The sequence below is a fragment of the Chrysemys picta genome, chromosome 5 (assembly GCF_011386835.1).
Source record: "Chrysemys picta bellii isolate R12L10 chromosome 5, ASM1138683v2, whole genome shotgun sequence".
Taxonomy (NCBI): domain Eukaryota; kingdom Metazoa; phylum Chordata; order Testudines; family Emydidae; genus Chrysemys; species Chrysemys picta.
Genome location: NC_088795.1, coordinates 76,066,948 through 76,091,300, shown reverse-complemented (window position 1 = coordinate 76,091,300; position 24,353 = coordinate 76,066,948). Strand labels below are relative to the sequence as shown.

The window sequence follows — 24,353 nt, the reverse complement described above, 5'->3', positions numbered from 1 at the left end:
TAGCTTTTAGTTATAAAACTGATTGTAAATATCTCCAAAAAGCTAAGCCCCCTGACATTTCACATGGCACATTCATATTGTATTAGTTTGTTTTAATTTTTTACCCCAAACTTCCCGGAAAAGAGAGTTTTGAAGCTATGTTGTTTCAAAAATTTCCATAACATTCAGTTTGAAATAGAGGCGAAACCTTAAAGAACAATTTTTTAAAGTAGGGTAAAAGAAGAAAATAAGTCAAATAAAGAGGACCTATCTAACTAAAGCTGAAAAAGTTACAAGAACAATAAGTGTGTTCAACAGAAAATAAAACAGTTGCTTCATAATGTAAACCTCTCAGAAAATAAAACACAACACTTACGGTATGTCTACACTGCAGGATTACTCCGAATTTACAGAATTCGATTTTGGGCAACCAATTATATAAAGTCGAGTGCATGCGGCCACACTAAGCACATTAATTTGGCGCTGTGCGTCCATGTACCGAAGCTAGCATGGACTTCCGGAGCATTGCACTGTGGGTAGGTATCCCATAGTTCCCGCAGTCTCCCCCACCCATTGGAATTCTGGGTTGAGATCCCAATGCCTGATGGGGCAAAAACATTGTCGCTGGTGGTTCTGGGTACAGCCTCACCCCTCCATCCGTGAAAGCAACAGCAGACAACAGTTTCGCGCCTTTTTTCCTGGGTAAACTGTGCAGACGCCATACCATAGCATGGAGCCCACTCAGTTCAAGACAGCCGTCATAAACATTGTAAACACCTTGCGCATTGTCATGCAGTTTATGCTGAACCAGAACCTAGAAAACCAGGCGAGGAGGAGGCTGCAACTGCAGCGCGGCGACGAGAGTGATGAGGACATGGACACTGAATTCTCTCAAACTGCGGGCCCTGGCGCTTTGGAGATCATGCTGTTAATGGGGCAGGTTATAGCAGTGGAACACCGATTCTGGGCCCGGGAAACAAGCACAGACTGGTGGGACCGCATAGTGTTGCAGGTGTGGGACGATTCCCAGTGGCTGTGAAACTTTCTCATGCGTAAGGGCACTTTCATGGAACTTTGTGACTTGCTTTCCCCTGCCCTGAAGCGCAAGAATACCAAGATGAGAGCAGCCCTCACAGTTGAGAAGCGAGTGGCGATAGCCCTGTGGAAGCTTGCAACACCAGACAGCTACCGGTCAGTCAGGACTCAATTTGGAGTGGGTAAATCTACTGTGAGGGCTGCTATGATGCAAGTAGCCAAAGCAATCACTGAGCTGCTGCTACCAAAGGTAGTGACTCTGGGAAATGTGCAGGTCATAGTGGATGGCTTTGCAGCAATGGGATTCCCTAACTGTGGTGGGGCCATAGATGGAACCCATATCCCTATCTTGGCACCAGAGCACCAGGGCAGCCAGTACATAAACCATAAGGGGTACTTTTCAATGGTGCTGCAAGCACTGGTTGATCACAAGGGATGTTTCACCAACATCAACGTTGGATGGCCGGGAAGGGTTCATGACGCTCTCGTCTTCAGGAACACTACTCTGTTTAAACGGCTGCAGTAAGGGATTTACTTCCCAGACCAGAAAATAACCATTGGGGATGTTGAAATGCCTATAGTTACCCTTGGTGACCCAGCCTACCCCTTAACGCCACAGCTCATGAAGCCATACACAGCCAGCCTGGACAGTAGTCAGTAGCTGTTCAGCTACAGGCTGAGCAAGTGCAGAATGGTGGTAGAATGTGCATTTGGACGTTTAAAGGGTCGCTGGCGCATGTTACTGACTCGCTCAGACCTCAGCCAAACCAATATTCCCATTGTTATTTCCGCTTGCTGTGTGCTCCACAATCTCTGTGAAAGTAAGGGGGAGACCTTTATGGCGGGGTGGGAGGCTGAGGCAAATCGCCTGGCAGCTGATTATGCACAGCCAGACACCAGGGCGATTAGAAGAGCACACCAGGAAGCGCTGTGCATCAGAGAAGCTTTGAAAACCAGTTTCATGACTGGCCAGGCTACCGTGTGAAAGTTCTGTTTGATTCTCCTTGATGAAAACCCACCCCCTTGATTGACTCATTCTTTGTAAGCAACCCACCCTCCCCCTTCGATCACAGCTTGCTTGCAAAGGAAATAAAGTCACTATCATTTAAAAATCATGTATTCTTTATTAATTGACTATAAAAAGAGGGCAAGAACTGACAAGGTAGCCTGGGTGGGGTTTGGGAGGAGGCTAGGAGGGAAGGAAAAGGCCACTAAAAAAGTTCAATATAATGACAGCCTTTTGGTTGGGCTGGCCACTGGGGTGGAGTGGGAGGGTGCATGGAGCCTCTCCCCCCCCCCCCACGTTCTTACACGGCTGGGTAAGAAGGCTATGGAACATGGTGAGGGGGGAGAGCAGTTATACAACGGCTGCAGCGGCACTCTGTGATCCTGCTGCCATTCCTGAAGCTCCACCAGACACCGGAGCATGTCCATTTGCTCAAGCAGCAGCCGCCCCAGCGTTACATCCCGCCACCTCTCATCTCGAGCGTCTCTCCTCTCCTCACGTTGGTCCTTCCTGTCCTCACGTTCACTGGCATCTTTCCTGTACTTTGACACCGCGTCCTTCCACTCATTCTGATGAGCTCTTTCATCGCGGGTCGATTGCATGATTTCTGAGAACATTTAGTCACGCGTCCTTTTTTTCCGCCACCTTATCTGAGATAGCCTTCGGGACGGAGGAGGGAGGCTTGAAAAATTTGCAGCTGCAGGAAGGAGAGAGGGGAAAAAAGGGAGAGAAGTATTTTAAAAGATACATTTTACAGAACAATGCTTATACTCTTTCACAGTGAACAATACTATTCACATTATATAGCACATATGATTTCAGTACAACATCGTATTTTGCATCTTAATATTGAGTGCCTGTGGCTTTGGTGTTAGAGATCACAGACGCAGGTCTGGGCAACAGAATTCGGCTTGCATGCGGCCATGGTAAGCCATTGTCTTTCGGCTTCTACAGCCTTCAGAAAGGCAGCACCCTCCTTTCCCCCATATCAAGCAAAGCCCCTTGAGTGCTGCGGCAGAAACCAAACTAACCCCCCCCCCATCCAATTCTCTGGGATGATCTCTTTACCCCTCCCCCCGCCGCATGGCTGGTATCAGGGAAGATCCCTGTTAACCAAACATGAAAAGCTCAGCGCCGTTCTCCTCCACCCCCGCTTGGCTAACTGCAGGGAAGGATTTCTTTTCAGCCACAGGCAAACAGCCCAGTAGGAACGGCCACCTCTGTCCCCTTAATTAAATTCCTGTATTTCAACCAGGTTACCATGAGCGACATCACTCTCCTGAGAATAACACAGCAAGATAAAGAACGGATGTTGCTTGAATGCCAGCAAACACCGGGACCATACGCTGCCAGGCTTTGTCATGCAATGATACCAGATTACTTGCTACTAGCATGGCGTGGTCAAGTGTCCTACCAGGAGGACGGAATAAGGCTGCACTGCCCAGAAACCTTGTGGAAAGGCTTTTGGAGTACCTCCAGGAGAGCTTCATGGAGATGACCCTGGAGGATTTCTGCTCCATCCCCAGACACGTTAACAGACTTTTCCAGTAGCTGTACTGGCCGCGAATGCATCCCAAGTCCTCGGGGCAAATTAATCATTAAAAAAAAGCTTGCTTTTAAACCATGTCTTATATTTACAAAGGTACACTCACCAGAGGTCCCTTCCATGGCTTCATGGTCTGAGATAATGCCTTGGGAGGGTTGGGAGGGTACTTAAGTCAGGCTGAGAAAAAGATCCTGGCTATTGGGGAGAACTGAGTGCTGTGTGCTCTCCGCAAGCTCGTCGCCCTCCTCCTCATCTTCCCCGTCTGCAGAATCAGGCATGGCTGAGATTATCCCCACCTCGGAATCCATGGTCAGGGGTGGGGTAGTGATGGCGGCCCGCCCTAGAATTGCATGCAGTTCAGCGTAGAAGCGGCATGTCTGCGGCTCTGCCCCGGACCTTCCGTTTGCTTCTTTGGTTTTCTGGTAGGCTTGTCTGAGCTCCTTAACTTTCACGCGGCACTGTAATGAGTCCCTATTGTGGCCTCTCTCCATCATACCCTTGGAGATTTTTTCAAATGTTTTGGCATTTCGTCTTTTGGAACATAGTTCTGCTAGCACGGAATCCTCTCCCCATATAGCGATCAGATCCAGTACCTCCCGTACGGTCCATGCTGGTGCTCTTTTTCGATTCTCGGACTGCATGCTTACCTGTGCTGATGAGCTGGGCAAACAGGAAATGAAATTCAAAAGTTTGCAGGGCTTTTCCTGTCTACCTGGCCAATGCATCCAAGTTCAGATTGCTGTCCAGAGCGGTCAAAATGGTGCACTGTGGGATAGCTCCCGGAGGCCAATACCGTCGAATTGCGGCCACAGTAAACCTAATTTGAAATGGCAATATCGATTTCGGCGCTACTCTCCTCGTCGGGGAGGAGTACAGAAATCGATTTTAAGACCCCTTTATTTTGAAGTAAATGGCTTCGTTGTGTGGATGAGTGCAGGGTTAATTCGATTTAACGCTGCTAAATTCGAACTAAACTCATAGTGTAGAAGAGGCCTCACATAGCACTCACTTTCAAGTGATTATGCCTGGCTCTCCTGAGAAAGAGGAAGACAGCACAAGGAGCTCTCTCTCTCTCTCTCTCTCTCTCTCACACACACACACACACACTTTCCTCTTGTGCACACATACAGGGGTTGAGTACATATGCAGTCCTTGTGCTCTGTGTATAAGTACCACTCCACACTAGCCAACCCCACAGTATTGGATACAGCATACCAACAAACTGAAATGAGCTGATGAGAGAGGGAGTACACAATGAATGCTATCCAGGGTGAAAGAGATGTTGCTCCAGCATGTGTGCCTCTGGATGTATTCTAGCTGATCCTTCTGGGATCTGGCCAATAGGATCAAAGGAAGGCAACTTAATGTGACTTCAACAGCATTCCCACCAAATCCTGTATGCAAATTGACAGAACCTATATTAGATGGGGGTCTGAGACTGCTCATAGATCTAACGTTAATATGAATCAATGTCCTTTGCCCATGCTTAAAAGGTAAATCCACCAACTCTGCCAGCTGTTTAAGTAGCTGGAAACAGAAGGAGTTCTCACTTAACCAACCAAGGAGAATGGGGAGTTGTGGTGAAGCACTACTTAAAAAAAAAAAATCAGACAGAAGAGAAGGGTGGTGTTTTTAGCAAAGTAGAACAAGCTGCGCTCCCCAGCTGCTCTACCTTACTTTAATCCCTCTCTAAATCATAAATTATTTTGGAATCCAACCGTGAAAGGTCAGAATACTGGTAGAGAAGTTATGTGATGCTTATTAGTTAACAACTCCTTGGTAACCTCAGCTAAGAAGGGAAGGTAAGAAACAGCAATAGATGGCAAAAATCAGCTACATCAAATGATGGCTTCTTAAGATTATTTTGTGTTTCCGAGTAGGTGGTAGACTCCCCCTTTAAAGTAGATATTAACGATAACTATCTCATTAGTCATACACCAATCAACAGGGGCAAAAGTTCTGCTTTGCATATGGTGGCAAACAACTCTAATGAATTTTCAGTTCTGGATATGGGCCATCAAATTTCTAGCCCTTGTGGTAGCGAAAATGGCCTTCTGAATATGAATTGATCCAATGCAGTCTGACTGAAACTGTAAACCCACTGCCTTGAACAGCTCAAAGCCTTGCAAAGCTTTTCTGGACCACTAATAAGTTTTTCATTTATTATGACAGTCACAGTAAAGGGTAATTACATAAATTTGGTTCCTGTGCTGCCCTAAAGTAAGCGTTAAATGCCCCATACTCCTCAATAGGATTTCAGTTCTGTAACCTAATGATGACAGTTAAACTACTTTATTGCTGATCATTTTAGTAAAACTATCCAGCTAATGTGCTTATCCAGTGTCGATCAATATCACTGAAGACGGACAGGAAAATCTTCTTAGGTCTGCTGTGTACAATCCATGGTCCCCAAACTGTCCATAACTTTCTCATACCTTTGAAGGAGCAGGGAACCATTGAGAACGAGCAGAGAGTTCTTGTTAGTGCTAGATAGGAATTTCAACCTAATTCTGCTCATCAACAGTCTTCTGGAGGATCAGAAGCCTTTGCTTGCAGCTACAAGCTTTTACACAGACAGCTTCAGTGGAATGACATTTCTTAATTTCCAACTTGCCAACAAAAGCTCAAAAATCAAAGTGTGAGTGTCTGCCATCCCTATGCCAATTGGAGCAAGAAGCTTCAAAATTCAAAGCTTTTTCAAAGGAACAAAAGCTGTTCATATATGTTTGCAGACCCATTTTAAGCAGAATCAAATAATAAAATTACAGGTGTAACACATACAGGCTAAAGTTCAGCTAAAATTGATTGAGTTGTGGTGTTTCAATGCAACTTTAATAATGGGAACTTACTAAATTTCTATGAATGTCTACTGGATGATAAGTAACCATCGAAGTAAAAGGGATGGATAATATTTGTATAATCTTTTTTGAAAGCGTTTTTTTTATGAATCTGAACAATAAAAATATCACATTTACCCTGCAGAATAAGACTTGCCTTTCAGAATGCATGTGACTGCCTCAAAGATAATAACAGACTTGAAGAGATAGGTTTGCCAGTACCATTTTCCCACTGATATTTTTCAGACTTCTACACATATTTTGTTAACTGCTGCATACAATTATAGCATGCTTAACATAAATATGTAATTGTGTGCATTTACAACAGATTAAAAATCACACATATAGTTAACTAATAAGGAACTACTGAAAAACAGAGAAGCCAGCAACTCCTGCTGCAACGTGATCTAATGGCTGAGAAATATACCATTAAAAGAAAAATATGAAAAAGACACCAAGCAATTACATTAAAAGAGGGCATAACATACCGAAAGATATATGCCTTTCATTATTTTCCTGTCTTAAACCTATGAAAAACAGTAATAGATCAAGCTTGTCCGAAGCATATGGTAATCAAAACACATTTAAACATTTTTTCCAAGACATCTTGTAAAGGTTGCCATAGCAACCACTCTTCTTATTTTGAATTAATGTCACTCATTCCATAAAATCCTATACAAACGTCCAGTACAACATGGAGATGACCCTAGGTAAAGTTCTATGCTTTATTTCTTAATTATTGTCTTATTCAGATTTTTCCCCACTCTATTCTATTCTTTACTGTAGTTAGTTGATTAGAACCCGTAGCTATTACATTCATTCCCTCTAATAGACTAAAATGGAACATTTAATTTCATCTTTGAAAATTTACTACATATTAAAGTATGCAACAAAAAAATAAAAATGCAGCTATCTGGCAACTGAAGTTCCAAGACTAAAAAATACAGTTCTGCTGGTTATTCATATTACATTATACTGAAATCTTCAAAATATGACATTCTATACTTATCCCAGGGTTAAGACCATATAAATAAATATTACTGATCCATTCTCAGTACTGCAGTACAAATAATGCTAATGGTATATGTAACACAGAGAAACAGCAGTGCAATGAAGAAAAATGTAAGGCAGTAAAATAGAAAAATAGAATTCTTACTCTTTGGTGTCCTTCATACCAATCATCTTCATCAAACCAGTGAGAAATATAAGTCATCCAAGCCATGATACATAATATGTTTGAAATTTAAAACAATCATAAGATTATATCTGAGCGTCTGAACACAGATAAGGACAACGTGGGTTCTGTGCTAAAATTTACCCAAACTAAACCAAGCTACACAGAGATCAGTTCTGGGCTTAGATTCTCTACAATAATAAGCTGTAAATTCATGAATATTCTATGTGAAAGACTTTTAATGACAATACAAATATGATGCATTTAAGAAATTCTAAATGAAAAAATTGAAATCAACAACAAATAAACAAAATCATTACTATATCATATACTTCAGTATTTTAAAATTAAAGCTGATTACTGTTTCAAACTGGGTTATAAAACACTGATGAACTGTGAAAAACAACCGTGCTAGACTGTTAAGTGGTTCTTATTTATTTTCCAAAACAGATTTTCTGTTTTCAGTTTTAAACTATAAAATTGGTCTGTAAGAGGTAGTTTCCAGAACAAAAAACCTAAGTGTTAAAATGTAAAGTACCTTTAGCTTTATGGGGCTAGATAAATTAGGCAATATCAATTTCAATATCTGTGCTTTGGTTGTGTTGAGTGGTTTAGAATGGTACAAATAATACTACATAGGAGTGGTCACAACACCTACATATAGATTGCCTAACAATTTCTAGCAAAAAAAGAAATCTGTGTTTGCAACAGAGATCTCTAGGGCTCTGCCACAGCCATCGGCACTGATGAGGAGCTCAAAGTACAGTCATCACCATAACTTTACAGATAAGTGCAGTGTTTGTTTTCTCCCCCTCGCTCTCCTCCCCCTTGGTATCAAGCAGATTTAAAGAGATAGTTCCACCTATGTGCAACCCACTCCTTTGACTTACCTACTGGGCCATGAGGTGCCATATACTCCCCATAACATCACAGGAGTATGAAGTGCTGTTAACAAAGAGGGAGAAGGAAGAAGGAAGAAATGCCCCCTTCCATCTGCACCACAATCCACTACTTCAACACTACCCTATGTCAGCCGCACTTATTTAGGGACTATCATGCCAATTTTTCTGGGGACTACAGCAAAGCACAGAACAATACTGTCACACCCTAAAAATCTGGAAAACTTGGAATATCCGCATCTTCAAAGATGTGGGACCCAATTATCCTACACACTCCCAAATTACACTGGGTTAAGGAAACTTTCCTCCAAACCACCACATTGGGATAAATCCAAAAGCAGGACACCTGAAGCCAATTGTTCAATCAGTAAAATCATTAAAGAGAGGAGGAAAACAATACAACAATCTGAAAATCCTGCTGCTGAATGCACAGTCGGCCATCAACAAAAATTATAATTGTTAAACATTTTAGTTTGTATCTGCTCAGTTAACCCTGCTGCAGGGCCGCCCAGAGGATTCAGGGGGCCTGGGGCAAAGCAATTTCGGGGTCCCCTTCCATAAAAAAAAAAGTTGCAATACTATAGTAACATGTATTTGGAAATATAAAAAATAACCAGTGAAATACATTCAAAAATTAAATTTTAATAATTTGAAAATACACAAAATACATTATTTAAAAACATTAAATGCTTTAATGGTATGTATATATTTGCAATTACATAATGGGCTGTCACTGGGTGATGGTTGGTGCCAATGGGCTGTCGCTGCCTGGGGGTGGCGCTACTGTTGCCCAGCGCTGGGTGGGGAGCTGGGCTCTGGGTCGGGGGGTGCCCGGCTCAGAGGGGCTGGACTCGGAGCTGGGGGTCAGGGCTGTAGGGGGATGGGGTTGGGGGGGGTGCCCGGCTCAGAGGGGCTGGGCTCAGAGCTGGGTGTCAGGGCTCTGGGGGGATGGGGTCGGGGGATGCCCAGCTCAGAGGGGCTGGGCTTGGAGCTGAGGGTCAGAGGTGGGTGGGTGGGGGGGGGATAGGGTCGGAGGGTGGCCAGCTCAGAAGGGCTGGGCTTGGAGCTGGTGATCAGAGCAGCGGGGGATGGGGTAGGGGGGTGCCCGGCTCAGAAGGGCTAGGCTCGGAGCTGGGGGTGAAGGCTGGGGGGGGTGAAGGCTGGGGGGGATGGGGTCGGGGGGTGCCCTGCTCAGAGGGGCTGGGCTCAGAGCTGGGGGTCAGGGCAGGGGCGGGGGGGTGCCCGGCTCAGAGGGGCTGGGCTCGGAGCTGGGGGGGGTTGGAGTCGGGAGGTGCCCAGGTCAGAGGGGCTGGGCTCAGAGCTGGGGGTCAGTGCTGTGGGGGGATGGGATCGGGGGGGGGTGTCCGGGTCAGAGGGGCTGGGCTCGGAGCGGGGGGTCAGGACTGGGGGGGGGATGGGGTTGGGGGGTGTCCGGCTCTGAGGGGCTGGGCTCGGAGCTGGAGATCAGGGCTGTAAGGGGATGGGGTCGGGGGGTGGCCAGCTCAGAGGGGCTGGGCTCAGAGCTGGGGAATCAGGGCTGGGAGGGGTTTGCGGGGGGTCCAGCTCAGAGGGGCTGGGCTCGGAGCTGTGGGGTCAGGTCTGTGGGGGGGGGATGGGGGTCAGAGGTTGTCCGGCTCAGAGGGGCTGGGCTCAGAGCTGAGGATCGGGGGGTTCCCAGCTCAGAGGGGCTGGGCTCAGAGCTGAGGGTCAGGTCTGTGGGGGGGATGGGGTCGGAGTTGTCTGCTCAGAGGGGCTTCCCCCCGCTTCCCCCCTCTCCCAGAGCCTCAGCGAGCCGTGTCCAGGAGCTCCTGCCGCTCGGCCCGCCTGAGCTTGCAGTCCCGCCCCCTTACCATGCGTCTCCGAGCGGGAGGACCTCAGGCCCCGCCCGAGCCACACCGCTGCAGTGCTGTCCAGGGCTGCTCCTGGATGCGACGCTCTGAGGCTCCTGGGGATGGGGGAAGGCGGAGGCGGGGGAAGCCTCTGACATTCTCGTGGGGGCCCCTGCGGGGCCTGGGGCAAATTGTCCCACTTGCCCTCCCCCCCCCCCCCCGCGAGCGGCCCTGCCCTGCTGAAGGGTTGCCTTTAACATCCTTGAATGTTCTATTGTCACTGAGCATGCTTCTCAGCATGTCACTTCACGATCCTGGGTCCAGAACTGAACCTTTGGACAGGATGCAGAGATAATGAATCCTCATCCTTTTACTACTATTCAAAATACCTTATGGCTTAGGAGAAAGGTGCACTGGGCTGCAGATCAGAATTAATTCAAGTTTCATGTCTCATACCAACTGATGTTAATAATTTTGTGCCTTTCATAATCCTTATTATTGAACAATGCCTGTCATATTGAATGCACACAAGAGGGCTGAATTAGAATTGTATGGGCAACCTTAAATTCTACCATTTCTTAACGTCTGAGTGCTGGATTTTGCAACCTTAACAACATTCTTTTAATATAATCTTTCTATATGCAATTTGAACTATGCCATATAGTCTAAATTTATGATCTTGAAAAATATCTAGTGGACATGCATGCTGAAGGGACTGCAAAGTTGGAGATGGTTCTGAAGTGACAGTTCTAGAGATGTATCCGATGTAGTTGTATTTAGGTTTTTCGATCATTTAAGTTTAGCAACATTTATTTGACAGGGAGAGCTGCCATTTTACTCTCATAAATGAGAGACAGTTTTTAGACTCCCTTTTTTAGCTTCTAAGAATATACAAGATTCATAAGTCAACCACTAAGTGTGGAGTCCACAACTGATTATTATATCATTCTGTTACAGTAACTCCTCACTTAAAGTCATCCCACTTAACGTTGTTTCGTTGTTACGCTGCTGATCAATTAGGGAACATACTCATTTAAAGTTGTGCAATGCTCCACTCTTACGCTGTTTGGCTGCCTGCTTTCTCCACAGCTGGCAGCCTCCCTACGCGCCCCCCCACCCCACCCAGTGCCTCCCGCCCGTCGGCAGACCCCGCAGATCAGCACCTTCCCCCTCCTCCCCACGTCTCCTGCCAGTGGCAATCAGCTGGCTTGCGGCGTTTTGGAGGCAGGAGGGAAGGGGGAGGAGCGAGGACTCGGCGCGCAGCCTCCCAAACACCACAAGCCAGCTGATTGCCCCGGGCAGGAGGTGGGGGGGGGGGAGGAAGGGGGAGCCTGCGCCAAGTCCTTGCTCCTCACCTCCCCCCTCCCTCCCGAACGCGGCAGGCCAACTGATTGCCCCGGGCAGAAGGGAGGAGCAAGGACTCGGCGAGCCTCCCCCCTCCCTCCCCTGCCTCCCGAATGCAGCGTTTAGAAGGGAGGGGAGGGAGGGGGGAGGAGCCAGGATGCAGCGTGCAAAGTAAAGGGGGAGGAGGTGGGGAGGAGAAGAGGCAGGTCAAGGGTGGGGGCTTGGGGGAAGGGGTGGAGTGGGCGGGCTGAGCATTGAGCCCCCCGCCCCTAGTGCTTGCAGAGTAGGGGAAGCTGCCCTGGAACCTAACCCTCACTTAAAGCCACTTAAAGTCGCATTTTTCAGGAACATAACTACAAAGTTAAGTGAGGAGTTACTGTACCTTTTTATCATTTTATTTCCCTTTATCTTTCAGATAGAGGAGTAAGACTGACTTCAGAGAGGAGATCCAGTATTATCTCTCAACTAGGTCTCAAAAAATGTTTGCAAACAAAACCTGACAACCCCCCGCTCCTTTTCCCCAAAACAGGACTGGTTTCCAGGTTAGTTACAAGCTTGAAACATAATGCAGATTGCACAAAAAGTTCCCTTACTGAGAAACACAGAAACCAAAACCTGTTGAAACTCCTGGTTTCCTTTGGTTTCTATGTGAACCAAGACGAAACTCAATCATAAGGAGTGAATTTTGCTTCATGTTTTAGGAGCAATACAAATCTGACACTCCAAACAAAACTCTAGATGTATGAACACAAAGATGTTCATTCACACTAACTTTTGCAAACTAAAACTAATTGAGTTTAATACAAATCTACTTGGAGCCAGATGTGAGTAAGACACATTTGTACTGATTCCAATAATTCTTGAGGGGGTATGTAACTAATATCAGATTCCAGGATGCTGTAGAACTATTCCCTAGACTCATTTAGTCACACAGAGCAGGCTGGTTCTTTTTGGAAATGTCTACACTACAATTAAATACCCAGGGCTGGCCCATGCCAGCTGACTTGGGCTCCAGGGGCTCGGGCTAAGGCACAATTTAATTGCTGTGTAGACATTCAGGCTTGGCCTGGAGCCCAGGCTCTGGGACCCCAGAAGGAGGGAGGGTTCCTAAGCTTAGGTTACAGCCCGAGTCTGAACGTCTACACTGCAATTAAATAGGCCCTTAGCTGACTTAGTCTCGCAGGGCTTGGACTGGCACAGACCAGCTGTGAGTTTTTAATTGCAGTGTAGACATACCCTTAGATTCAAACCTGTAGCGTAAACAAGTTCTGTGTCTTCTTGAGGCAGAAAGAACTGGGAGGGGGCAGGCAGGTCCTGCATGGGAGGGGGGGGGGGCAAAAAAACTTAGGACCAGCTCAGCAGAAAGATTAATCTAAGATTTATGTATTTTATTTAAGTCTCACCAGGTACTCTTGAGGTGTAAAGGTACTCCCAAGAAAGGGAGCAAATTTGGGGTATAGTCACAATGTGTGAACTTTGTTAGCAGCAAGGCAAGAGCTCTCTCACAGCAGGTATCCAACCTTTTCAGATTTATTTCTAAAGACAGTGGGGGAGCTATTCCCTACTGCCCTCATCCTGAGCTAAGAAGAGAAAAAGGAAGCAGAGCTATACCTCCATTCTGATCAGCTAGGAGGCATGAAATCCTGAAAGGAGTTCACTTGAGCCTTTATGGCTATGTCTGGAAAAGAATATGCTGGAAAAGAAGCACAACCCAAGCATCTTGGACTGAGGGAGAGGTAGGGAATCTAGAAATAGGGTACATCAGTGCTACAAGCACTGCAGCTATAGCATACACACTTACTACAGTGACAGACCAGGTTTATCCATTGCTCTAGTAAATCTACCTCCTCAAGAGGCCACAGAATTAACATCAACCTACAATTCTTCCTTCAATCTAGCTGCGTCTGCAGTGGTGTTAGTAAATATTAACTTTACTATTTTTAAGTTAAATTCTCAAAATTCTTTTATGTGCTAATCACAAAATCCTTTTTATGTTGTGTATTGATATATTTAGTGCCCTACATATAGGGCCCTACCAATTTCGCGGCCATGAAAAAATCCAACACAGACCATGAGTGAACTCCGATGTCCCCTTGTTCCTAGGAGCACCCCAGCAAAGGGGGCTCCTAGCTTCGGTTAGGCTGGGGAGGGACAGGACTTGTCCATCCCCTGCACGACTACTGGTAGGGGGAGCATGGAAAGACCAGACCCACCTCCAGGTGCCTCCCCCTGCTGCAGGATGCTCTCTGGGACTGGGCAGCAGGAGCACCCCAGCAAATGGGGCTCCTAGCTCCAGCTGGGCTGTGAAGGGATAGGACTTCTCTCCCCCGCCCAGAGCAGCTGTGCAGGGGATGGACGAGACCAGACCCACCTCTGGGTGCCTCCCCCTGCTGCAGGACGCTCTTGGACTGTGCAGCAACCCCAGAGGTTCCTGCAGCTGGAGGAGGCTTGTGGAGTTGGATCCGATCTTCCCTGTGCTGATGGGAGCACCCCAGCAAAGGGGGCTCCTTGGTGCTAGTCCAGGCAGGGCTGGGGCAGGGCAGGGCAGGACTTGCTCTTTCCTGGCAGGGCTGCTCTTGGATCTCTCTCCCGGCTGCAAATAGCTCCGCACCCCTTCCTCCCCACTCTGTCCAACTCTGAAGGCAGCACAGAAGTGAGGGTGGCAATCCCATAACCTCTCTACAACAGGTTTGTGGCCCCTCCCCCATCCCCTTTTGGGTCAGGAGCCCCATGGTTACAACACTGTGAAATTTCAGATTTAAACATCTGAAAATGTGAACTTTACCAATTTTCAAATCCTATGGCCATGAAATTGACCATAATGGACCGTGAATGTGGTAGGGCCTTACCTATATATATTGAAACTAAAAAGTTCTTTGTCGTTCAATTGAACCTAATGGATGAAGGGAAAATGAACATAATAATGGACTGTGTATAAACTTTTAACCCTACTTTTTACCTTGACTTTACTAATATAGTCCAGGTGTCCAAGGAAGAGAACACTCAAACTAATGAAAAGTGTCTACACAAGTATGTTATAAACAAAACTGGGTGATTGATAAGGAATAGGTGTTTTTACAGATGAATGAAAAAATACAGATGGATGAAATAATGACCCACTGAAAGATGTTTTAAATTCATTAAGAACTATTGGCTCTCACAGATTAGAGATTCCTTTCCACTCATCAACCAGGTAAACTGAGGCACATAAAAGCAATGCCATTAGTAATTAGGAAAACAGAACACAGGGTAAAATTAATTGTGGGAAAGTATATTTTCCTCAAAAAGGATTTTCATTGTTTCACCCTATAAAAGGACACAGGTTTGGAAGTGAGTTTGGAGAGTGCAGACTGCCAGCATCCGACCAGTTACAGAGGGGAGAGAGACAGAGACCAGCTCTTTATGATTAATAATAATAATCTTTTATTAAATAATTCCATCTGAGCCTGTTACTGACAATCTCAAATCATTACTAAATTCAAATAAGCAACAGGGGACTAAGTCAACCTTAGTACGTTATACAGGGCATGAATTTTTTCACAGCCTTGAGCGATGTAGCTAGGTCAAATTAGTTTTAGGTATAGAGCAAACCACAGTCCCTAACATGGAAATGAGCATTAGGCCTTTAAAATGAGAGCTGTAATATATTCCTTAGAACAAAGATTTAGAATGTGAACTAAACACAACATATCCATATTTACATATTGCTAATGCTTGCTACTCCCCTCCCCTTCTAATTATTCATACTTTGAAGTAATACTGATATGTTTAGGAAAGATTGTTTGCAGACTGTCAACTTTGCCCTTTCAAATGGGTTTTGGGTTCCAGATGATTCTGGGGTTTGTAAGCTGGAACCAGAACCTGTCACATGTAAATCATTGGTTCAGCTCTGAATTAGTTCAGTAGTGACCATAAGTTGTTACCACTCTACGCCTGTTACCACCCAATGCCCTGGTGACCTATGCAAAATGAGTTTTCTGATCTCAATCCAGTCCTTGTTTGGCAAATGTATCTCGTCACAAAAGGCACCATTACAAAAGTCCACTTTTCATTAGAGTCTCAGCAGGGAGCCAAGGACTAAATGAACATAGAAACTGAATTATTATTTCAACGCAACTAGTGGTGGTATCTTCAGCTCAAGTTAAAACAAGGGGTAGGACATTGTGTGGAAGCTCTAACTGCTGATGACTTGTTGTACCCATCTGCAGCTAAATACAGTAGCAGGCTTCAGACTAAATTAAATAAATATAAAAAATAATAAAGGGGGAAATAGCCTGAACAGCTCCTCTTCTCAGACAATTCATCAAGGGTCCGTTAGAAATACTGATTAACATATTCATTCCTGTTTAACATATTCATTCACTCATTGACCTGCTGTCAAAACTACTGATTACAAAAACTTTTTGTAATCAAATGACATGCAGTGTTCTGATTTAAGGTGAATATAACCTAATTATTTAATAAAAATATGAAGATGGGTTAATGTAAGTCCAAAAAATATCTGAACTCTTTAAATTAGCCCAAACAAGGTAAACTTGGTTTAGTATTTTAGATACATAGTTTATAATATACTTAATTCAGAAAAGAATTTAATACTATCCTTACATTTCTTTTAATGTTCTTTTTTTCCCCCTCTCTCTCAAGAACAAGGTGTAGAACTACGTTGGTATAATAGTTCTTGTAATATACCAAACTGGAAAAGCTTAATTCATTTCCATTTTAGTTGGTTAACTTAATGTTAATAAACTATTATCATACATACCTCTAAGCAAATCAAAAAATCATATTCAGTCTTAAAGTACACAATCTTTTGAATGTACTCCTGATATTCTAAAAGGAATACAAAACATACAGATCATATTCACTTAAATACTGAAGTAATTGCTTAATTCTGGAATTAGTGTCACCATAGCGATAAACCCTGTGATCAAACAGATATTCCACATGCCACTGTTTATGCCTCAGATCCTATTAGATTCTAAGCACCCTCAATTCTCTTTGAAATCAATGGGGTAAAACACACTGCACCTTACAGGATCATGACCTTAATTCATACAGGAAACAATTCTGATGAACCAATTACAGTTTAGAAGCTAAACAAACACTTCATGTTACTATTACTATTTATATTCTGATACATTACTGATATTCTGATTGCCTCTTTTATCAATCAATTAGAAAGGGTATGTTTATTATTAATCCTCACAACCACATGTCAGGCAGGGAGAATTATTACTCTAAGGTAGTGGTTCCCAAACTTGTTCCGCTGCTTGTGCAGGGAAAGCCCCGGCGGCCCGGGCCAGTTTGTGTACCTGCTGCGTTGGCAGGTTGGGCCAATCGCGGCTCCCAGTGGCCGCAGTTCACTGCTCCATGCCAGTGGGAGCTGCTCGAAGCAGCGCAGGCCGAGGGATGTACTGGCCGCCACCTCCAGCAGCTCACATTGGCCTGGAGCAGCGAACAGGGCCACTGGGAGCCGCGATCAGCCAAAACTGTGGACGCGGCAGGTAAACAAACCGGCCCAGACGGCCAGGGGCTTTCCCTGCACAAGCGGCGGAACAAGTTTGGGAACCACTGCTCTAAGGTCAAGGACACTGCAATATGAGTTTATAATACTGCCGGTGTAACATGGAAAAAAAGACATTTTAAAGACTATTTTAGAAAGTTAAACTCGGGCATATTCTCTGCTTACTTATGTGCCAGCTACTTTGACTTTTACCTTTTTACACAACTGAGCTATGTAAAATAACTCAATTAAAGCATATATAAGGGATGATCTAGCTTTGAACTTGCGCCACTGAAATCAATTTCAAAACTCCATTGTCTTCAGTAGGAGTAGGATCAGGCTCTATGTCATTCAAGAAATAATATGTCTCATCTTGGAGACTTCTCGAGTTAAGCTGAGTGGATGGGTATCCTATGCAAAACATCTGAAACTGTGCAATGTAAACAAATGACTGTATACAAATTATATAATAACCTAGTAGTGTATTTATAGAAATGGTCATTGTTTCTTTCTTTTCATTTTTGATGAAAGAACTATGTAAATTCAAAGTATTATTTGTGGACTGAAGAAATAAAGTGCAAAGAACTATGGTTAACCCCATCATTTTGGTGGAGATTTATATGTACAAAGTTTAAGAAATCCCAAGTTATAGCTCCACAACAACCACAATTAGGTCACAGAGTATTTGTGCCTAGCATATCAGATACCATTTAAGACAAAGTTGCCACCTTATTCAGCAATACAAAAAACCACACATATGCAAGGGTGTTGAATTATAGCTGGTTTGGAACAATAAGTTTTAATTTCTTGTCTTCTGTACAGCAGTAAACTTTGCATTAACATAGGCCCTGACTGACCACTCTGTGTTCACAAGAGGTGAACTCTTTCATGGGTTGAAGTCTCAAGGAGGATACTGACACTGAAGGGGAGCATCACCTTCACAGCACTGTCCTCCCCACATCCAGAGATGCACCTCCATTGGATTCTGGGGGGAATGTGGTGCTGTCTATAGGCCCAATCACACAAACATTTGCTAGGGGCACAGTGCTTGTACAAAGTTGTGCTAATACAGTGAATAGTCCCATTTTATGTCAATTTGTGGGATCACACCCACAGTTAGTGAAACAGAGGATGGCACTGTGCCAAAATGAGCCCGATACTTAGTTCAATCCTAGATTTTTAAAGAATCTAGATGTGGTGTTATTGATTGGATCAAGGTGAATTTCATTTGACAAGTTTAATAATAATTTGATTATTATGTTCCTATTTATATATAATTGTTTTATTATTTGTTTTCAATTAGAACAATAGAAAATTCATCATAATATACAAATTAAGTAAAGAGGGTTAGGATAAAGAGAAGGGAAGAGAAGTGACTTATTTAACTTCAGGGTCTGCATTAATCACCGACCTCTAAAAATTCAGCCCAAATTGCTTTGAATTTTTTGGGTATTTCTTCTGCAGAATATCAAGTCATTCTATTTAGCTACAAGTTCAGGCAGGTATCAATGTTTGATGGGGTTCAGGGATACCAGGTATCGCTGAACCAGGTATCAATATTTGATGGGGACTGACTTTTGCATTTTTATGGGATTAATTTTTTAGCAAACAAATCTGCAGTTTAGAACCACATCACCTTGTTACTAGGGAACCTCCAGATATTAGGAATATGTCCAAGAATGAAAGTAAGGAGGGAGAGCTCCAACTTAGCATCCGATATCAAATTGGTCATTTGCAGAGCTGTCCCTTGGGTAGGGCGAATCGGGGTGACCACTCCGGGCCCCACACTTTGGGAGCCCCTGCGGGCCAGTGTGATTGGCCAGAGTGGTCGGTCCCAGAAGACACGAATCCGTCACTTCTGCTCCGGGCCCTGCACCCCGCTAGGGAGGGCCCTGGTCATTTGACCCATCTCATACGAGAAATTCTTGATACAAGGGCACTCCCAAAACATATGAGCTAGTGTAGCATCAACGGAGTTACATTTCAACAGTGGTCAGCATTTATGAGGCCCATTACCTTTTAAGGGGACCAGTATATTTGAAAAAACGTCTTTTGGTGAATAAGCTGTAGTCTCAGGTCTATATTTGCTTTTGTAATATTGGACATAATTGTATTCCACTGGGTTGAAGACAGTTGTGTATCCAAATCTCTATTCCAAGCAACACTCAAATTTTCAATCTTTGGCAGTGTTTTTTGGATCAGAAATTGTTAAAGGATATGGCTGGCCAAGTAAATCCAGAAAGTTTCTTCCATAATAAATGTTCTGGAAGTTCTGGAGCTCCAAATGCATTTGTAAGTAAATGTTTAATTAGAGATATTTCCCTGCTCCAGAGAAGGGCAAGTCAATTGTTGAGGAAGATCTACAAATGGTTTAAATCTATCATTCTCAATCAGCTGCAACACAGTTAATTCCTCTCTCCATTCAACCCCTCCACATCAAGGTTTGCCAACAATTTTAAAGCTAGGATTGCTCCATAGGATCTTCTCTACATGAAAGAATGGACAAAAGCAGAACTTTCTAGACCAGTTTGACCAAGCTTGCCTCACAGCTATTATTGTGGGACCACTGGAGCCATTAAATCTATAATAATTTGATCCCTATAATGCCTGAAAGGGGGAGAAGGTATACCAATTCTCAATCAACCCGAACCCAAGGTAGGGTCTGTGCCTATCTCTCAATCTTCTCTAGCCCAGATGGAGCAGTTGAGTACCTGGCCCCAAAGTCTGAGAATGACTATTGCATGAATAAGAGAGAGTTGATTGAGCTGAAGTTAGTAGGCTGGGGAAAAGCAATTGGAAACCATGCTAAGAATTATATCTGCTGTTTAGAATGAAAATATATGCCCATCATTTGTTAGTAAAGTTCACACAATCTCAGTTTCACTGTTGAATTTATTTATTACATGATTATATAGCAGCAGGGGCGAGCACAACTTCTCCAATCTACATCTGGCCTGGAAGTTGCAACCATTTCTTTTGTTTAGGAACTTTAATACCATCAACTATGCCATTCTCAATCTGAGATTAGATTGCTGCACTGCACTCTACATAGACCCACACCTTAAATCAGTGTGGAAACTGAAGCTGATAAAGAATACTGTGATCTACCCAATTCCTACATACTATAAATTCTCACCACAAGCACATTATACAAGTGCTCCATGATCTTCATCAGTTGCCTATTGTTTTCTGTATGCAGTTTAATTTACAGTTGATTTTGAGCTATAAAGACATAAATTGCATGGGACCTACGTACTTGAGAGATGGCCTCTCTCTCTACATGACACAGTAACACCTGGATACACAAAGGCATTTCAAGTTGGAACTGCTTTGTATATGAAAGCAGAACCTGTCAATATAATGTTTTCTGGTAGGACCCCCTCACCTCTGGAATTCACCCTCACTCCTTGATCCAAAATACCCATGTTGACTTTGGACACACTGGAAAACCCATCTATTATCCTCATGCTTTTGGAAAAGTTGGGCTGATATTTTTGGAAGAAGGATAGAAGAGAGAGTATTATATCATTTATTATTGGTTGACTAATTATGTTGCTAAATCTGTTATTCATTGATTATTATAAACTTTATAATTTGTCAAAAAGATATCTACTGCTACTATGTTTTAGAAAAATGAAGCAAAATAATTAATTTCTCTAGAAAAAATTAGCTATTTAGTTTCTTACAATAATTCCAACATGATGTGTAGTGCCTGTAATTTAAGGACACAGGACTCAATCCAGCTTTCCACTTCTGAGAGTTAGAAATACCACCAGTAAATTCAATGTATTTATACCAGTGAAAAATTGGCGAGAGTTCAGAATGAGCCTCATCTTGTCTGATTCTATTTCAACCCAGTTAAACAGTATTTTAAAATATGCTCGATCACAGCTGTGACCCTATACACTCCTGTATTTACACCATACACACTTCTGCAATATTTGTACAAATGATGCCTTCGAGCTAAACCAGCGGGGATTCTCCTGAGCCTGTACTCGAGAGACAGAGAATTAACATGGCTCCTGTACCCAAGAGAGACACAGGAGACTGAATTCCTAGGAGGTCTTTCTGAATTTTAAGCCAAAAAAATCCCTTTGGAAATGTAAGGCACACAGAGAGATTCCATCTTTTGCCTACACCTGAGGAAACAAAAGACCCAAGCACTTTTTGCTCTGTGTCTTGGGTCCTGGCTAGAGGGTCTGGTCAGACAAGTTGCCAGAATGATTGGTGATAAAACTACCTTGAGCAAAGTCTGTAGCTTATGTTAGATCTTAACCATCTTTCTTAATCTAGAAAGCATATGTTTATGCTTCAATCCCTTCTAATTGGTATCGCCTAACCTATTTTTTGTTGTTAATACACTACTTGTCTTTTTACTATAATCCAACGCAGTGCTATGTTTGAACTGAAAGGATTGTTACTACAGTTAAAGTGATAAACTGTACTTTTGTACAGTCCATATTATTTTCCTGAGTGTTCCAGGAGGGGACTGGACACTTCAGGGCAGATGGTATGGGGGAAATTCAGGACTAGGGGATGTACTGGGGTCACCCTGCAAGCAGTAACCCAAGCTAGTGGAGACCAGGGTGGGGCCGCTGTGTTGTAGGCTGGCTAATGGGGGGTCACAGCACTTGAACTAGGGCTGCAGCACACAGACACTCAGGGAACTACATGATCGTCTGCTGGCTGTTGGTGCCCAGGCAGTGAGACATAAGTGCAGAGCATTTAAGGCACCCAACATTACAGGGCAGGTTATCACATAGCCTCTCACTCATCTGGGTTGAACCCTGAAATGTTACAATAACACAAAATAATATCCTCAGATTAATGACCGCATATCAAAGCATAGCGTGTTACAGAAGGTTTTTGATATCTCTGTTGAGACATTTTGAAATTAACAGGTGCAAGGTTTCTTAATGAAGAATGTAACAAAATACATTCATAAATCCTGACATTGCTTTGAGGGTTAAAAAAGCCTTTTCTACCTTAAAAAACATCTGTGATCCTTCTTTACTCATAATATTGTGCTAAGTAAATTTAGAATGTCAATATTTAAAAAGCAGGATACTGAAAAAAAATAACACAAAAAGTTGTTTTGAACGCATTGAAATTAGAATGTATACACCCATGATAAATTCCAACAATTGCAAAAGTCTAGAAGATAGACGTGTACAATTCCTAGAATGTATTAATTAGTATTATTGAACATAATATTGTATTAAATAGATACATAACCTTAAAATCATCATTTAAAGTGAAGCTCTATTCTGAAAAGCAACTCTGTGATAATGGCATCATAGAGTTCCATGTAATTTTCTCAATAATTACAGATCAAATGCACTCAGTTTATAGTTCAACATTTTTTCCTAACTGCCAACTGTGCCCACCCAACCAGGACTCAGAGTCAACCAGTTTCCTTCTTTCTTGCACCTTCATAAGAAGTTTTAAAGGTTCCACAGGCCATACTGACCTTTAATTACATTTGAGGCACCCCAGTGTCTTCTGATTAAGCTCTAAGCAACATCCATCCAACACCATTGCCATCCATGAATTTGCACAAGTGTAACTTATTACCTGTGCTGGAAGCTTATTCATATTATTGTTTATGCAGGATAGCACCAGACATTAATTTAACCATAATTAAGGCTACATTTTAGTCACAGGTATTTTTAGTAAAAGTCATGGACAGTAAACAACATTTCATGGCCCATGACCTGTCTGTGACTTGTACTATATACCCCTGACTAAATCTTGGGAGCAGGGCAGCCTGGGGCCCCTGCTGGTGCTGGGGGGTGGGTGGGCGGGGTGGCAGGCTCCCTACCTGGCTCCTCACGACTCCCTGGAAGTAGGGATATGTCCCTCCCTCAGTTCCTAGCTCCATGCGCTGCCCCCGCCCCAAGCACAAGCTCCGCAGCTGCCATTGGCTGGGAACCACGGCCAATGGGAGCTGCAGGGGTTGTGCCTGTGTGCAGAGGCAGTGCACGGAGCTAGGAGCTGAGGAAGGTAGGGACATGTCACCACTTCCGGGGTGCCCCTCCAAGGTAAGCACTGCCCAGGGCCCTCACCCACTCCTGCCCGAGCTGCTCAGGCGGCCCCCAGGCCAACCGCAACGGCCACTGCAGAAGTCACAGAGGTCCTGGAAAGTCACGGAATCTTTTGACTTCCATGACCTCCATGTCAAACTCGCAGCCTTAATCATAATTCCTTTATTAAATTCAAAGGCCAAATTGTATTTATCCAGTTGCATCAAATGTGCCTTCAGTGCCCTAAGCAATCATCACACCCATAACAACATACAGTTATAAGCAAAGATCAGGTACTTACAGCATGATTAGGCCATGGGTGCGCAAACCCATGTTGGACTCGTTGGCTCCAACCTAATAATGAATCTTTTAAGATATATTCTTTAACAAACAATTTATGCCATTGCCAACTGCTAACTTTAGCAAAGATCCAGTTTGGGGAAGTTTGGGGTTGACCCCTTTTCCTTCCTTGAGTAGACAAGACATTTATGACTTGGGTCCCCTACTTTAAGATAACACTGATACGTTAAAGGTAACTGTTTAAATTACTAGGAACAATTCCTGATCATTAGAGGCTTCTCTTTTTCTTATCAGACACATTTTCAGCTCAGCATTTTTCCCAAAACTTGTCTTGTCACATTCCTTTTAACTTTTGAATCTATTATTTTCAAGGCCTTGTTATATTTTCCCCTATATTTTCAATGTCTTTCCATGACTGCTAAAACCCCATTATTTCACTTCAACTATGAAATATATATTTTCATTCATTCCTACATCCTGGTACATACTTTTGGTTGTGGCTTTTATATAAGTCTATATGTTATTTTTTCCATATTAAATACCTGGGAAGAAAATAAAATATAAATACTTGTGTATATGCATGCATACACATACAATGTAATTGCAACTGCTGCTTAGCAGTAATTTCCATTCAAACTCTTTGAAGGGTATTGTGACAGGTAGACTAGGCCCAGAAGCCCTCTGCTGAAGGTCTCAGGGTCCTGCCACACCCCATCCCAGAAAGGAGCAGAAGAGAGATCCTCCAAGCGGCTTAGAGTGGCTGCAGGGGAAGCAGCCAATCGGGGCCAGGAGGCCCATATAAAAAGGAGCAGCAGAGACGGAGTCAGTCAGTTGCTGCCTGGAGCTGGGAGAGGATTGTGTTTCTGGCTGACTGAAAG

General features: G+C 43.7%; 1 protein-coding gene across 7 annotated transcripts in view; it reads right to left on the bottom strand.

The window, feature by feature from the left end:
* The window catches only part of WDR17 (WD repeat domain 17), a 107,144-nt gene that overhangs the window by 64,079 nt on the left and 18,712 nt on the right, over window positions 1–24,353 (bottom strand). For 4 of the 7 annotated variants that reach the window (XR_006172579.2, XM_065596682.1, XM_005304180.5 and 1 more), the window contains exon 1: window positions 7,560–7,733. The exons of the other annotated variants lie outside the window; for them this stretch is intronic. Coding sequence is in view for 3 of the 4 variants with exons in the window: in XM_065596682.1 (XP_065452754.1) it covers window positions 7,560–7,625 (66 nt within the window). In the remaining variant the exon portion in view is untranslated. Of the gene's footprint in view, window positions 1–7,559; window positions 7,734–24,353 lie in introns of those variants that run through there. 7 annotated transcript variants of the gene reach the window in all.